Source organism: Hippopotamus amphibius, chromosome 4 (assembly GCF_030028045.1).
Source record: "Hippopotamus amphibius kiboko isolate mHipAmp2 chromosome 4, mHipAmp2.hap2, whole genome shotgun sequence".
In the NCBI taxonomy this organism is placed as follows: domain Eukaryota; kingdom Metazoa; phylum Chordata; class Mammalia; order Artiodactyla; family Hippopotamidae; genus Hippopotamus; species Hippopotamus amphibius.
The window spans coordinates 99,266,283-99,284,438 of NC_080189.1; the positions used below are offsets into that span (position 1 = coordinate 99,266,283).

Genomic DNA, 18,156 nt, shown 5'->3' on the forward strand with positions numbered 1-18,156 from the left:
GTAAGGCCAGACACTATAAAACTCCTAGAGGAAAACATAGGAAGAACACTTTTTGACGTAAATAACAGCAAGATCTTTTTTGATCCACCTCCTAGAATAATGGAAATAGAAACAAAAATAAATAAGTGGGATCTAATGAAACTTCAAAGCTTCTGCACAGCAAAGGAAACTATAAGCAAGACAAAAAGACAACCCTCAGAATGGGAGAAAATATTTGCAAAGGAATCAACAGACAAAGGATTCATCTCCAAAATATATAAACAGTTTATCCAGCTCAATAACAAAAAAACAAACAACCCAATCAAAAAATGGGCAGAAGACCTAAATACGCATTTCTCCAAAGAAGACCTATGGATGGCCAAGAGGCACATGAAAAGCTGCTCAACATCACTCATTATTAGAGAAATGCAAATCAAAACTAAAATGAGGTATCACCTCACACCAGTTAGAATGGGCATCATCAGAAAATCTACAAACAGTAAATGCTGGAGAGGGTGTGAAGAAAAGGGAACGCTCTTGCACTGCTGGTGGGAATGTAAATTGATATAGCCACTATGGAGAACAGTATGGAGGTCCCTTTCAAAACTAAAAATAGAACTACCATATGACCCAGCAATCCCACTGCTGGGCATATACCCTGAGAACACCATAATTCAAAAAGCCACATGCACTCCAATGTTCACTGCAGCACTATTTACAATAGCCAGGACATGGAAGCAACCTAAATACCCATCAACAGATGAATGGATCAAGAAGATGTGGTACATATATACAATGGAATATGACTCAGCTGTAGAAAGCAATGAAACTGGGACATTTGTAGAGACATGGATAGACCTAGAGACTGTCATACAGAGTGAAGTGAGTCAGAAAGAGAAAAACAAATATCGTATATTAACACATATATGTGGAATGTAGAAAAATGGTACAAATCAAGTGATTTGCAAGGCAGAAACAGAGACCCAGATGTAGAGAACAAACATATGGACACCAAGTGGGGAAAGTGGGGAGGGTTGGGGAGGGAATGAATTGGGAGACTGGGATACCAAATTGTACACTTTAAATATAGGCAGTTTATTGTAAGAAATAAAAAATAAAAAATTTTAAAAAAAGAAAAAAACAAAGAAAAAAGAATCTGCCTGCCAGTATAGGAGACACGGGTTCAAGCCCTAGTCCGGGAAGATCCCACATGCCATGGAGCAACTAAGCTGGTGTGCCACAACTACTGAGCCTGCCCTCTAGAGCCCATGAGCCACAATTACTGAGCCTGCGTGCTGCAACTACTGAAGCCGTGAGACTAGAGCCCGTGCTCCGCAACAAGAGAAGCCACAGCAACGAGAAGCCGGCACACAGCAATGAAGACCCAAGGTAGCCAATAAATAAATAAATAAATAAAATTAAAAAAAAAAAATCAATGGACAATTTGAAGCTTTAACTGCCATTAACCTGCTAATGTCTAAAGCCAGAAGGCATTCTGTAGACTTCTGAGAGATGTTAAGTTTCTGAAAATATTCAGTTGAGCCAGTATAGTCAGCCAGGCTCTTAAAGCTGTGATCCTTATTATGGAATGCTTGAACAATCTGAATAGTCTGGAAACTCAACATTTTTCTTCTCAATGAGAAGACATGAGTACCTATCAGTACTTCACAATAAAGGCTGTTCACAGCACCACTGTTTCCTATGTTTGATGACATCCAAAGTCACCTGTGCCCTTCTATGTAAATATGTGGGGGAATGCTCCCAAAGTTACAGCTTGTTCACAAAGTTACAGCTTGTTGGATCCTCCCCCCTTTAAAGCAAGGAAGCTACAATGTTCCTGCTTTCTGAAAATGGCTGAAAATAATTAGGGTCAGACAGAATCCAAACAATTCCCAATCTCATCAAGCAAAGCACTGTGTATGTGATTTATTAATGGTGAGTTCCCTCTGGGAAAAATTTGATATCTATCATGCTAATGTCCCATATTTCAGGCATTCACTGAATTAGATCAAAGCATCACAGAACATAAGAAATGGTCTCTTAGGAAAAAGAAGAGCCACTGTGTAGAAAATATCTTGACTCCTAGTGATGATAAACATTCTGCTTTTTAGGTGACCAGAGAAACAGAGCCTTAATCCCTTTTTTATTCTCAAAGTATAATCTATGAGTCCCCCTGGGTTACTCAGTGGTATGTTTATTGGTATGCACACAAAACTGTAGGGTAAACATAACATCTTCCTGAAGCTTCAGTTTTACTCAGTGGATTTGAAAAACTGAGGAAGAATCTTTTAAAAATTTGTATTTTTAGGGAAACTGCATACCACAGAACGAAAAAAAGTGACTGATAAAATATTCTACAGGGAGCAGTACCTCAAAAGTAAACAATCGCTTACATATAATGTAACTCTACTCATAATTCCTACCTGACCAGGTTTATTAGCAGAGAAATACAATCTCACTGAGATACATTAACTTAGTGAATCTCAAGTCTCGCCACTCTTACAACCAATTTATTTGATATTATTAGAAAGTAATATATGCAAACTTTTCCATAATTTCTAAAGATATCCTTAAGAACATGATCTATCCAAGCTCTTCCTTAATGTCAGGATGAGAAAGTTTGTTAGCTAGTCTTTGAAATGGTCTCCAAGACCTGATACTCTTCAAATTAAAAAGAACTGCCCATGTAGAAGCTGGAACTAAAAGACAAAAAACAAAACACAATACTACTTCTTTTAGCTAGATGAGCTTAAACATTTAGACACTAGGATATAAGGTTCCAAAGATGGAAATAATTTCAAAGAGCTTGGTAACAGAACAATTTTAACTTTCCAAAATCACTTGAGGGTCTGAGTAGGGAATGGGTGATCATAAGTCATATAGAGCTTGGTTATGCTTCATAATTAAGAATTAAAATAAATTGCTTTCTTAGAACTTCTAAGCCCAATGGAAAATTGATTAGCTTGTGTGTATGTGCTGTGTGTGTGTACACGCACGTGCACACGACACAGGACTAGGCACATGCTTCTATCTACTTGCAGTGTGGGCTCTGATTTCTCTAGAAGTCCACAAGTTTTCAAACCTTTTCCAACTCTCCCAGTACTGTCATTGGTCACTGTACATGTTAAACACTATGCTTGATAAATACTGGCTATATATAATATTCTGCCAGATAGTTCATCTTCTAGGCAGATAAATGATCTTTCTTCGCAAGAATTTCTACCTAGAATGCAAAATAGACTTCATTTCAGATAAAATGTAATATTTTACATTTGGGCTCATTAAATATACCTGTCAGGTGTTAAATGCACCTGTGTTTGAGCATATCTCGCTTTGGCTGTATGCAGGGGAGCTTATGGTCTTTTTTTTTTTTTTTCTTCTTCTTTTCTTTTTCTGTGTGTATATGAGCCAACCTCCCTTGGAAATCTACCCAATTCCCTCAATCTACCCCTCATCCAAAATAGAGTACTGAGAATGTGATTTAACGTTTGCCTTTAATAACTTGTTATACTGCCTAGGAGATGTGCATAGTTGAAGAAGCAAGCAGAGAGGGGAAAAACTAGATGGGAAGTCAGGCTTGTCAGCTCAGTGTATATGAGCTGCAGGTCTTATTCTAGTGATGGGACCACTGCCAACGTGAGGCCTGTAGGTGAAGAATCACTTACGGCTCCCTGCACTCACAGGCTACTGCGCAAGCTCGACAGGCATGGAGCTTTCATGTAGGCAACAGACGGATGAATAGCACGAGAGTCACAGCGTATGTGTGTGGGCAGGAAATTGTTATCCTAAAAATATAATTTAATTCAGTTTTATTGAATATCTATTCCAGGCAAGGTTCTATGCTTGAGAAGATATGAAAATGAGAAATCTGGAACGCCAAGTAAAACACGGGTAGAAGGATGTCCTATGTTTTGACACATCACCTATGTATACATCCACACATACCCACGTATAGAGTTCTATCTTTCCTGACCCCAGTCGGCCTTCTTGCCTCTGCTGTGATACATCACATTCTAGAGTTTTTTCACACTCAAGACTCCTTTTCTTTTTGCAAGCTTCCCCAATTTCCTTTTTCTGAATCCCCACCACACTGAAGTCTGGAGTTAATGACTGAGCACTCTCTATCTGTGTATCTATCATCTATTTTTCCCTTCCTTCCTCCCTTCCTTCCTTTCTTTCTTTCAACTTTGGAAACTGTTCTCCATTACATCTGTCTTGTGTGATTTTTCGGCAGTAGGACACTGCTACAGGAAGTGAAAGGTTTCTTGAGTTGAAGGGCTATAATATTTTTCTCTAAATGCCTTAGGCAAAAACATCAGCCTGCTACTTTCCTTGAGAGTAAGGACTGATTTTATATATTCTGTATTCTGAAAACACATGAAGAGAAACACTACAGATATTTGAATAATAATCAAGACAACCAAAAGGCAAAATGAAAAACTTTTTATTTTTAAGACTTGAGAACTTTATTTTGCACCATTTGGAAGAATATCAAGCAAAACTAGAGGAGAGAGGAGGTTTATGCCAGATGCCATAACATTCCTATAAGAAGTTTCATGAAAAGTACACCAAAACACTTGTGGCTTATAAAAAAGAATGAAATAATGCCACTTGCAGCAACATAGATGGACCTAGAGACTCTCATACTGAGTGAAGTGAGACAGAGAAAGACAAATATTACATATTGCTTATATGTGGAATCCATAAAAATGGTACAAATGAACCTACAAAACAGAAACAGAGGCACAGATATAGAAAACAAACTTACGGTTACTGGTGGGGTTGGGGGAGGGATAAACTGGGAGACTGTGATTAACATATACACACTACTATATATAAAATACATAACTAAAAAGAACCTACTGCAGAGCACAGGGAACTCTACTCAATACTCTAATGGCCTATATGGGAAAGAAATCTAAAAAAAGAGTGGATATATGTATAACTGTTTCACTTTGCTGCACACCTGAAACTAACACAACATTGTAAACCAACTATACTGCGATAAAAATTAAGAAAAACCACCACCACCACCACCACCACCACTTGGGGCTTCATTCATTTCACAAAGTCACAAAAAATATAGCTCTAAGTAGCTGAGAAACTAGAGCACTGAGCTATCTGTATGGAGGAGCTGTGAGTCTCACGTAAGTCACTGAACTTCCCAAGGATATTACATTCCTTATCCGTAAATCAAAAAGACAAGTAGATGATCTTAGGGCCCCTCCCTTTCAGACCTAAAATCCGATGATCTTAGAGTCCAAATGACTTAGAATATACTACTAAACAAAGAACTACTATTTGTTTATTCATTATCGAGCACTTCCCTCTACAGGATGCTGAAACATCTTAAAACATTTTCTTTAATTTCCTCAATAACCCTATCAGGTAATATCATCCTCTAACAGGTGAGAAAACTAAATCTTAGAGATGTTAAGTGTCTTGTGAATCCAAGATTTAAGTCTAAATCTATCAGACTGTGCTTTTAAACTCTACACTGCCCCACTTTTTAAAAAATCTTATGTGGCCTTCTAGAAAGAACAATGGATTGGAAGTGAAGTAATCTGGGTTCTTGTTCCTATTGTGCTTCTAGCTAAGTGACTCGGAGCACTTGACTTGATACTGGAGGACCTCAATAGCCTCAGCTATAAAATCAGGGTGTTGGCAGGATGGCCAGTGAGGTCTCTGCTAAGCCTCTATGTCTAACCACTTATAACCACGATGCTCAACCACTAAAACCACAGCTTCTCTGAAAACAGGGGTTTCCCCCCGTATCTTTGTGTGGTATTAGGGCCCAGGGCTTAGTATATTTGAAGGGAGACACATTTATAGAAAAGTATATCTCATCCAGCTGAGCCCCCTTCATTTCTGACCTTTTAAAACTCAAAGACTGTAGATGCTGCACGTGGCTCCTAGTTTGGACCAGCTCCTCACTGCAGTGCTGTCCTTAAATTACAGTGTGCACCTGGTCACTAGGCTCCTGGTCCTGTGGCAGCTTCACCACAGGGGAACACGGAGACCTGTGACCAACCAACAAACAGCATCTGGGGTTAGGGATGAGGCTTTTGTCTACCTTTTTGCTCTACCTAAATAGCTTCCATTTTTATCTTTTGCTAGAACAATTCTTCTCCTAGGAATTTACCCTAAAGAAAAAATTGGACAGTGTACAAACTTGGCATATACAAGGTTGTTTCACTGCAGGGGTTCTGTAAAAGGGAAAAACAGGAAATAGACCAAATGTGCATGAAGAAGACAGGCGTTAAGCAAATTATGGTATATCCTTAGCATTAAATGATAGTATTATATAACCTTACGATGGAATACTCCTCAGCCATTCATAGTATAAATGCTGAGAAAGTAAAACAAACTTTTTGTAAAATAACATGTATGGCATGACCTCACATACATAAAATGAGGGGACTAAGGACTTCCCTGGCGGTCCAGTGGTTAAGACTCCATGTTTCCACTGTAGAGGGCGCAGGTTTGATCCCTAGTCGGGGAAGCTCCACCTGCTGCCAGGTGCGGCGAAGAAAAAAAAAGAAATTAAAATTTAAAAAGTAAATAATTCTAAATTAAAAAAAAATGAGAGGACTCGAATAACGTTCATTAGCTATTGATGACTGTCTTTTCTGCTGGGAGCACTTTGGCTTTCTCCTTTTTATCTTGCTGTGTTTGAATTTTCTACAATGTGCATATATTATTTTTCTGAAACAGAAAAAAGTAAATACAACAACCAAGCAAGTGATACGAAAAGTATGGTACAAAGAAAACAACTTCTCACACCAGATGCTTATAATAGTGCTAAATGTTTTAACGGAAATGTGAAATTAAAACTAATTTAAGGCTTTAAGAATTTAAACACTTAAATAGCTATTATACTATGGGGCTGAGTTCAACTACAGGACGGATCAGAAACAGTCTCTGCCTTCCTTCCCAGTAGCATACTATTAGGGCACTCTAGTTTCTCAGAAGTGAACACTTGATCGTGCCAGGTAATTTCACAGGCTGTACCCATTTTGAAATGCACTTATTTTCAACAGGGTCACACAGATATTTCTGTAAACATATTAATCTCCCAAAGTCCACAATGGTATTTAATAATCAACCATTAGGAGAAAATACTCTTGTAACTTAAGTTCTTCATAAAATATAGCATCACAGCTAGGAAAAAAGGCTTCCACAGTTGGGGGGGTGGGTGGACAGGGCATGACTGTACTACTGTAAGCTGCTAGATAAACTTAGGAACAGTGAACATATAAATGGGCAGTTCTCAGCTGTTGATTAGTTAAAATTAGCGAGCAGTTTGAAGTGAGGGCAGAGATCAGCTCAAAGGGAATCACTAATTAAGAATCACTGCTGTTTTATAAAGTCACAAAATGTTCTTCCCCTCACTCTCAAACTAAAACCATACCACCAAAACACACAACTCAAACCTACTCAGAAATTTAAGTGAGATGAAACTCAGTTCAAAAGTGAAACCTGATATGAATATTATGCTCAATAACAGCTCTTTTCCTTTCAAGTAGAAAAGAAATAGCAGAGAAGTATCCCTGCGGTAGCACCCTGCCACATATCTCAAAGACAAGATTTGCCTTTAGATGAACTCTGCACATGTGTAAGTTTTAATCTTGGCACAGGAAGGCATATGATACTTGAAATGATTATCTCAAATCTCAAAATGCAGTAACATACTCATTTAATAAAATGTTCTCACCAGTGGGACAAATATCTACTCTGTCTCAGGTGGGTAGAGTATAGATAATGCAGCCAGCCAAGAGGTTTGGAAGAGTAAGGAAGGGAGAAGAAAAAAACAAAGCGGAGAAGATGGTAAGACTTTTTAACATTTAAACATGGGAAAATTAGAAAAACTTAAGGATGGCAGGGAGAAAGTGACTGAGTGAATGAAGATCAAAGAGTCAAATGAACATAACTGATACTCACACAAATCCTAAGATTTAAACCTTTTGTTAATAGACCAGAAAACTGACGTTTAGAAAGCCTGACTTGCCTAAGCTCCTATACCTAGACTTGAAATGCTCTTTCTACAAAACAGCTGCTTTCCTTTAGAAAGGAAGGAAGGGAGGGAGGGAGACAAGACAAAGGACGAAGAAAAGGTCTCACAAAAGAAAAAAAGACCAATGGCCTAGTCCTTCAATTCTTCTACCTGTATCTAAATTCTTTTTGTAAAGCAAAAAGTTAGATTCCCTTCAGTTAAACACTTTGCATGCTTTTTATAAAAAATTTTAATAACCATACTTATCAAACCAAAAAGATATAGTCGTACTTAGGATTCAATATATTCTTTTCTTTCTCTTTCTTCCTATCTAAACTCTACCAATAAGTTTCCCTCAAGAAAACTTCCATGAGGCGTCCATGGACAAATCCAACCCAGGGGAATCTCTTCTTTTCAGACCACCAAAGCTGTCATTATCTATCCTGTATCACGGGAAAAGATATATTCAGTGGCCGCTTCACCAACCTCAGCTTCTGTGTTCTCTAACTGCTTCAAGCTTGTGTACGTACACCTCATACACTTTGAGTCTGTCTGAGGGACGGGTCTGTGATATACGTCTTTCATACATCATATAATCCCTGCTGCTGCCCAACCCCAAACTTTTGAATTCTAGATGAACTGTGATACTGGTAATATATGACAAAGTATTACTTGTTTAAACTGCACTTTATAACCAGCTGACTGTACAATATGCTGTTGTACAATGTGCTGATGTTTATAACAGCTGAGGTTAGTTATCTCATACTGATTAATAATTTTCAAAGAAAAGCATCACAAGAAACCTATCTGAACATGATTTAATGCTTCTAGGATAACAGATCTTACTGTGCCTCTGGGTCATCATATGAACAATCAAGACAGTAGTTTTTGAGTGACGTGGTACAGTAAAAATAGTGATAATTTATTTCACTCCCTGTTGGTTTCCCCCAGCCTGACTCTTACCTCCTAGCTCTGCACTTAGGTACCCACTACCCTCCAGCTAATGTCAGGATGACTAGAGTCCTTCAAAACACAGATTTACCACTCCTAGTTGCCTTATTCCTTCCCACTTACAGCCCTCAGTCAGATGCCTACAGCTTTGTTTCTGCCCTCTGTCTTTTAAGTGGACTGATCTGTTAATTTATAATAATTATGGCTGGCTGTGGCTTACAGAGAGGGAGTCTGAAGTCATCCCTCTCATGGGGAGTTGTATTTTTGTTATTGTTGCAAATGGAAAGATTCCATTCTTATTTTTATTACTTATTTTATTTATTTATTTACTTAGTATTTTCACTGGGGTTTCTTGCAGACACAGTCACTAAACACGGAAGGAAAGTGATCCCTGAAGGCAGGAACTTCAGGTGCTGCTGAAGACTATGAGGATGACTTTTCTATTTTTATTTTTTTTTCCATTTTTTATTTTTTACAATAAACTGCATATATTTAGAGTGTACAATTTGGTATCCCAGTCTCCCAATTCATTCCCCCCTCAACCCTCCATGCTTTCCCCACTTGGTGTCCATATGTTTGTTCTCTACATCTGGGTCTCTATTTCTGCCTTGCAAACCAGTTAATTTGTACCATTTTTCTACATTCCACATATATGTGTTAATATACGATATTTGTTTTTCTCTTTCTGACTCACTTCACTCTGTATGACAGTCTCTAGGTCCATCCATGTCTCTACAAATGTCCCAGTTTCATTGCTTTTTACAGCTGAGTCATATTCCATTGTATATATGTACCACATCTTCTTTATCCATTCATCTGTTGATGGACATTTAGGTTGCTTCCATGTCCTGGCTATTGTAAATAGTGCTGCAATGAACATTGGAGTCCATGTGGCTTTTTGAAATTATGATTTTCTCAGGGTATATGCCCAGCAGTAGGATTGCTGGGTCATATGGTAGATCTGTTTTTAGTTTTGCAAGGAACCTCCAAACTGTTCTCCATAGTGGCTGTATCAATTTACATTCCCACCAGCAGTGCAAGAGCGTTCCCTTTTCTATGAGGTTGACTTTAGAACAAAACTACAAAAGTGTTATGGAGATGCTTGGAAAGAAGAACAAAAAACAAACAAACAAACGCACACCAGAGGCTCTCAGTATCCCTATATTGGAAGACATTCTAGGAAGGCACTCTATTGAGAATTTACCTCAGCATGTGCTCCACTCTCTTCTACCTGAACTTGAGGACCACCTGTCTAACCAAACTGCCTGCAAACAATCAGGCATGAGAAATACTTACTGTGTATAAGCTGCAAAGAACACCGATTTTTACCACTGGCACCTATTATACTGAAAACTAAGGAAGCTTAAGGGATACCCATGTTGACCACACCTGCATTCCAGCAATATCAGTTCCTGGTGGACACAGCTATAGGTCCAATCCACCTAGGATTGCTGTCCATTTTGGATATTTTGTCCTTACAGATGCTCCTGATCATTTTAGCAGCACTCACTCTGACTTCAGTTCACTGCTTCTACAACATTCTTTTCCTAGTGACAAACACTACTGATGCACTCTTACAAAAACATTAATTTTGTAATGCAACATTTTCCTATAAAGTTTATACTTCTTTTACACACATGTCTTTTAAAATCATATGCATTGTATAACTGCCAATTTCCCCCCTGATATTAGTGTAGGACTGTCTCCTTAGTGAATGCCTGTTTAAGAGGGAAGGTAGCTATGATATTGTGAGAAAAGGCACTTTGATACCTTTAGTAAGCAATATTTCCAAGAGAAAAGTATGTTTTGTGTTGAAAGTAACTTCATTTCTTTTGATTTAGGGCTCACCTATATTTAAATCCAGTTCTATAAAACCAACTGACAAAAGAGCCTGTGAAATATTATATGAAGTTATACTGATTCATTCATCCTCACAAACCTGAGTACCCACGTTGGGCCAGACACTAAGCTCAGTGATGAGTCTGCTTCGAAGTTTTAGGTAGGAAAAGGTACTCAGAGGGAATTCCCTGGTGGTCCAGTGGTTGGGACCCTGTGCTCTCACTGCCGAGAGCCTGAGTTCAGCGAAATGCGGCAGCGTGTGGTTTCCTGCCTTTGCAATGTACAGGGTCTGGGCCTCACTCTGCTGGTCTTACTCCTTGTTTGGTTTTGGCAGGAAATATGCAGAATCCCTGTTTCTCTAGGGCACAGTCTCCTATTTCTCAATCATATGAAAGCGGTGAGCCAAGACCCCTACAAAGTTTTAAGCCCTCAAAGCTCATCATTTCACTGACAGGAATAGTTCGAATAATCTGGTCAATTAAGTCAACTTTTATTTTGGCATCAATATCATAAAACATTCCCATGCTACAATTCGAGAACACCAATTCTAAAAGAACAGAGCGCTGGAGTCAGACGAATAACTCTTTTAGTACTCAATAAGCACTTGAAAACTTTAAAAACAGGTACAGGTGGGGAAGGGGAAACTCAGTAGGCTTCATGAGAGGACCATGACAAGAACAATATCATTTCAATTCAGTATAGCAACCCAAGATTTCTATACTACTTTATCTACTTATCCACTAGAAAAAAATGTTAAGATTTTCTTTCTTATTTTTCAGTCAGCAATTAATACAAATATTTGCCACCTCTCACAAGTGATATCCAAGGAATATCTAAAGATCATAGTTTACAGGGATATTGGCTTAATTCTAAATAATTCAATTAAGTAGTCCTGCTTAAACTCTCTCTTTGAAGGAGATCAATACAGTAAAAATAATTCACCAATGGATTCCAATTTAATGGCAATTAAAACCAATTTAACATCTCTGAAAATATTAAGTTCAAGAATTTTAAAACAATTCCTATACAGTACTTATTATTAAGCAGTCTACTTGGACTGAAAAATGAAATAATGTTCGCCTTGGGAGATTCAAGGTAAATAATAATAACTTATAATGAAATCAGCCTCCCCAATTGTTTTAACATTAGAAACAATAAAGACATCCAACTTATGTTAAAATATCATATTTAAAAAATGGTAACTGGTGAGAATTTCCCAGAGGAAGTTTTTAGCAGAAAGAAAGGAGAGGCTGGTACTTCTAATAGAAATATTTAATAAATACTGTAATGGAATTCTAATGCTATTGTGGTAGGGAATAAGTAACAATTGATGGAATGAGGATGTTTTGCTTGGTAGTTATACCCTCAGTTATTTAACATTTTCCACCGGAAGTCTAAAAACCTGTGACTGAGGACACAAAGGAGCGCTCAGTATGCGCCATTCACAACAACAAAGGGCAGACACCAAATGAGTGAGAATCCTGAAGTCAGTCTCACTTCCAGGCTCCTGCAGGGTATCCATCTCTTTTTTTCAACTGTCCAATTAAAAAAAAAAATCAAGGAAAGCATTACAACTACAGACCGAAAACAAAGTGCTAGTAGTCATTCCACATTTGCCTCATTCTAAAAACAATGTTGTCTCCAAAACCAAATAAATTAGGATCTCCCTTGTCCCTCTGTACATCAAAACAGACAGCTACTTTAAGATAAAGTATCTTCTTACCAAAACATACTTTAATTGCTTTCGAACTGTCAAAATCAACACCAAAGTGAGGTTTTGGGAAACAAGACGGGTGTAACTAATATCAACACCTGAAAGCCATTGTTCACAGAATTACAATTTAAGCTCCTATGACTTCAGATTTTCCTTGAAAACAGAATTTATAAATTTCCTGCTCTTGACTCAAAAGGATCCTGAAAAATTAAAAGAACAATGAAATTAAATAGCCACTGAAATGTCAATAGTCTTAACCTTACCTGGTGTGAAATAGATGTGTAGGTGTATCAACCTGTTAAGCACACTGACATTGTGCTTATTGGATTGTACTGCACAGGCCATGAAGCCTCATGGTACCTGCCAGTCATTCAGTCTTCTACTGAGAAAGGAAGCTAGATGTCTTTAGTAAAAAAAAAAAAAAAAAAAAAAATCAGCCTATATCTGGAGATGGAGGAATGGACCAGAGATAGATACATGACCCTAGAGCAGCGCACAGGGACAGTCTGAATGTGATGATACTTAACCAATCTAATCTGACGCTCCTTCCTGGGAGGTATTTTTGATACCTGACAGCATGCACACTCTGTGCGTTATAGGACTCACACTGGTGACTCGAACTGTTGCAGCAGGGCCAGGTGTGGTCTCCTCACTGGACCAGATGGAAGCAACCACTAACACTCTGGCTAATGTGTATTTCTGTTACTGTCTACCCAGATCATTAGATGGAATTTCTTTTCAACTGGCAGGGAAAATAAAATAATTTTATAGTCTGACCTCAAGATCTCTAGACTCTTAACTCTATGCTAAAAGCTCACCTGGAGGAGCTCTGGTCTCTCTCATCTTGCCAAAGGTCTCCTGTATTGATGCCTATGGCCTGCAGGCTTAACCCCACCCACTGACTGCTTCTGTAAATAAAGTCTGATTGGAATACAGCCATGCCCATTTGTTTACGTATCATTTATGATGCTGCTTTCCTGTTACAGCATCAGAGTTGAGCAGTTATGGCAGAGAATGTGTAGCCTGTAAAGCTGAAAATATTTATTATTTGGTCTTTTATAGAAAAAGTTTGCCAAGGCCTGATCTACAGCATGTTGGTATAACCCCTTGGAAATGAAGGATGGCTTGCTGCCCCAAGCATCTTCTAACATTTTAGAGATGACACATACCCTGTGTTTGAGTGTCCTACATTTATTCTTTTACTGGGTAAACCAAGAAGTGGCCAGTTGCGAGTAAAACCTATCAACGGAACAGCTTTCTAAGTGGGACAGGCTACAATAGTAATGCTCAGCTGCTCAGGCTCTCCTGTGATCCTAGGGCATTGGGATGCTGCATGTAACGACACATGTCCCAGTATGACCACCGAGCCCACACCTGGGATTCTGGAGCAAGGCCAGCCTACTTTAAGCAGGTATCATTTTTTTCAGTAAATGGCTCCGGGCTGGCCACTAGGGTCTGATGGATAGCAAATGTCTGACACCAAGGGAATCCAGGTGACCATATCATTAACCTATTTTGAACAGTTTTACCTGACCTACCAAATCTCAAACAGTATGCTTTCAACCCAGGATCTAGTATTTAAACATAAAACTGGGCTTATGGAGGTTCCAAAGGCACAGAATACCCAATGGGATAATCACAATCCTTACTCAGGAGGCCTTCTCCCTCCCCCAGGGTTATGCCTTCATGGAGGTGGTCCCCACAGATGAGCTGACAAATTTGAGAGACCTAAGCTTGGTTCATTTGTGATAGTACTAGCCAAAGATGGACTGCTTAAGCATTCTAGTCCCTTCAGGAATGGTACTGAAGGACAATACAGAAGAGACATATCCTGATACAACAGATTTTCAAGCAGTTCCTTTTAGTGTCCTTTACACCTTTTAGTAGAGAAAGCCTCAGGTCAGTTTTTATCAATTACTGGACGCTGACTACTGGTTTACCCAGATGGATACAGACCTGAAATTAGCGAGAATGAAAGACTGCTGTCAAAGAGATCTGAGGAAGGATAATGCAGAAGGGCCTCCAGAAAGGAAGCAAATTTGGGCCCCACATGAATTGTGGAGTGCCCACAGCTGCAGCAAAGTCTCTTAATAATCATGTGCACAGGCTTGCATCTCTCTCTTTCCTCCCCCATCCGCTGCTTGCTCAATGGGCTTATGAGTGACTCCAGTGGCAGTGACAGATGAGCGTGCAGTAACCGCATAAGGCAGTGGCTATAGAGGCTGAGGGACTTTCCCTCCCTGAGGCCCATGTGGCGCTCCACTGGCCAGCGCCCACTCTGCTGGCAACATTGACTGGTTCTAAGCACTTGATTTATCACACCTTGAGGGAACCAGTTAGTCTCCTAATACCAGGCTAACTATACTGGAACCCTTCCATTGTTGAACGGACAGAACTCTGTCCTCATTGGAATTGATACCGATTCTGATTTGGATTGGTCTTTGCTGTCTTTTGCACTCTTGGCAGCACCACCATATGTTTTTATAAATGCCTGTATATCACCACTACGGTATTACACAGAAAGCCTCCAAGGACCCACTTCTCAGAGAAAGAAGTACCAGAAGTATTCTGATGTAAAAAGGATGCTCTGGACACATCAGGTATCGATCATCAACAAAAAATGGGCCTACAAGATGATGCAAGAGACCATTAAGTGCTGAGATTCAACATTCATTATGAGTACCACCTTGCAAGATCAGGGCGCTTTTAGGATTACGGCAAGTGCTTTGCTTGGGCAATACATGATGTAACAACACAATACGGTATTATCTCTCCCACAGCCAAAAAACACAGGTCTAAGAAACAAGGGGTAGAAATATCAATAGACGTTCTCATAATCTAATTATTTATCTTTATTTTTAAAATCTTTTTAAAATTTATTTTTGGCTGCGTTGGGTCTTCATTGCTGTGTGTGGGCTTTCTCTAGTTGTGGGGAGCGGGAGCTACTCTTCTTTGTGATGCGTGGGCTTCTCATTGCAGTGGCTTCTCTTGTTGCAGAGCACGGGGCTTAGTTACTCTGCAGCACGTGGGATCTTCCGTGTCCAGGGATCGAACCATGTTCTCTGCATTGGCAGGCGGTTTCTTAACCACTGCGCCACCAGGGAAGTCCCTAATTATTTATTTTTAAAAATTGTGTTCCTAGACCTATGACTCAGGCTCTGTTGCCCAACTGGCATGACATAAAATGGAAAACACTAAAATTGGTAATAATCTCCAGATGGTTGGATTAAAGGTAATTTTATCTCTCTTGTTCGTGATGGTCTAGATTTCCCACATTTTCTGGAATGACTGTTATTTTATATTCAAACATATCTACTAAAGGGGAAACAAACAAACAAACCCATATAGCTGCAGAAGCAGATTTTCATTGAAAATGGCATGTAAGGAAAGCAAGGAGTTGTAACAAATGCAAGGAGTTCCTAGCAAAGTGAGACAGAACTGTTCTCCGTTTTCTTTGATGATGATTACTATGCAGCACTCCAGGGCAATCATGGGAACATCTGAAATCTAAGCCTCAGTTTCCTTATTTGTAAAATGAAGGTGATAACTATGTATCTTGTAAGATCTACGAAAGAACACCATAAACTATAACATCTCTAATATGAGTTATTACTACTGGTGGTAGGTGTGTGTCTACATGCTCAGTGCTTTTAAAAACAAAAACAAGAATAAAAATTAGTTACCTTTGGGTTAAAATATCTACAAGACTGTGGTTGGGAGCCTCCAAATAGGGCGATGCGGTAGTCATGTTTCTTTCTTCTGGGCCTTGTGCCCTCTACCAGCTCTTCTCGATCCTCTGGAGATAGGAGATGATACCTCATTCCACCTGCAGAAAAAGACATGGCAACTCTTCAAGAACTTCAGGCACTTTATTACTTTGAAAAGGAAATATCCAAACAAAACTGTTTTTACTTCCGTAACTGTTTTCCTATCACCCCTCTATAGCATTTAAGGAAAGAGTGAGTGGAAAGAGACAGGAAAAATGTATAATAATCTGAATCCTGATCAATTCATTATTCTCAGCAATCACCATTAATGCTAAGACTGTTCCACCCATTTACTAAATACCAGTGAATTATCTGGCTTTCCAAGAGACAGCTGCCATAACACTACTTACTGAAACTCAGATCTCCTAACCCAGCGGTTCTCAGTCTCCACTGTACGTGAGAATCACCTAGAAAATCTCAGAAACTACCTACACCTACATCCTACCACAGACCAGTTAAATCAAAGTCTCTGCTGGTAGAGCTGAGGCACTGGTATTGCCACTTAAATGTGGTTAAAAGATCAACAGCTTCAGTACTTGGAAACTTGTTAGAAATACTGAATCCCAGACCTACTGAATCTGCATATTTAACAAAATCCTAAGGTAACTCAGATGCACATAAAACTTTGAGAAGTACTTACTGCTTAGACGATTCTAAAATGCAATGAGGATTCAGAACTACTGTGATCTAATATGACCCTTCAGCAATTCCTTAATTTTGTCAAGTCAAGGGGCACACAACAATTAAAAAGTTTTAAGATATCATTTCAAAACAGTGTGGGAAAGGTAGATTGTTCAATAAATGATGTTAGACAATGATATGGAGAAAATATTTGCACCCCTACCTCATATTTTACTCTAAAGCAAATTCCAAATCAATAGAATATTTTAAAATATAACAAACCTCATAAGTGAACTAAAAGAAAAACAGGATGGTTTAAAAAAAAAAAAAAAAAAAAAGGCCCAGAATGAGGAAGCCTAAGACAAACAACACAGGAGCTATGAAAAAAAATATTCAAAACTACATAAAATTTTAAGTTAAACTATTGCATGGCAAAAAGAAAAAACAAAATCAAAAGACAATGACAAGTGAGGAAAGTATTTATAAATCATATAAAAGACATAAAAAATATTCTATTAATATTAAGACCATCAACTAAGAGAAAATTAGATTAAGTATCTGAACAAAGTTCACAGAAAAAGAACTAATTACAAATAACTCTTAAACACATGAAAAAATGCTCAAGTGCTCTAGTTAGAGAAACAAATTAAAATCATACTTTCTCACTCATCGGATTGTGCAAGATCAAACTATCTGGAAGAGCACCCTCTCACACTGCCGGTGGGGATGTGGATGGGCACAAATTATCTGGAGGGCAACATAGCATGATCTGTGAGAATCACAAATGCATACACCTTTTAGACAGTAATTCCCCCGTTAGGATTTTATCAACCTGAAGTTCACTGTCAGCGAAGTGGTTAAAAATTATGGTATACCCACACAATGGAATACTGCACGTGGCTGTTGAGAAGAACGAGGAAAGGTAATATGTACATATGGGACGATTTCCAATAATGTGGGATGAAAAAAAGCAAGATGGGAAATTCCCTGGTTGTCCAATGGTTAGGACTCTGCAATTTCAATGCCAAGGGCCACGATTCCATCCCTGATTGGGGAACTAAGATCCCACAAGCCATGCGGTGCAGTCTCCCCCAAAAAAAAAGAAAAAAGAAAGAAAGGAAAAAAAGAAAGAATAAAAGCAAGATGTAGAAGAGTACACAGAGTGTGATAACATTTGTTTTAAAAATATATATTGGGACTTCCCTGGTGGTGCAGTGGTTAAGAATCTGCTTGCCAATGCAGGCGACACGGGTTTGATCCCTGCTCTGGGAAGATCCCACATGCTGTGGGGC

At 38.8% G+C, this 18,156-nt stretch overlaps 1 protein-coding gene across 9 annotated transcripts in view; it reads right to left on the bottom strand.

The window, feature by feature from the left end:
• KLHL7 (kelch like family member 7) overlaps window positions 1-18,156 on the bottom strand; it is a 65,346-nt gene that overhangs the window by 17,499 nt on the left and 29,691 nt on the right. For all 9 annotated transcript variants that reach the window (XM_057732449.1, XM_057732451.1, XM_057732457.1 and 6 more), the window contains one exon: window positions 16,160-16,302. In XM_057732449.1, the coding sequence (XP_057588432.1) occupies window positions 16,160-16,302 (143 nt within the window). The remainder of the gene's footprint in view (window positions 1-16,159; window positions 16,303-18,156) is intronic.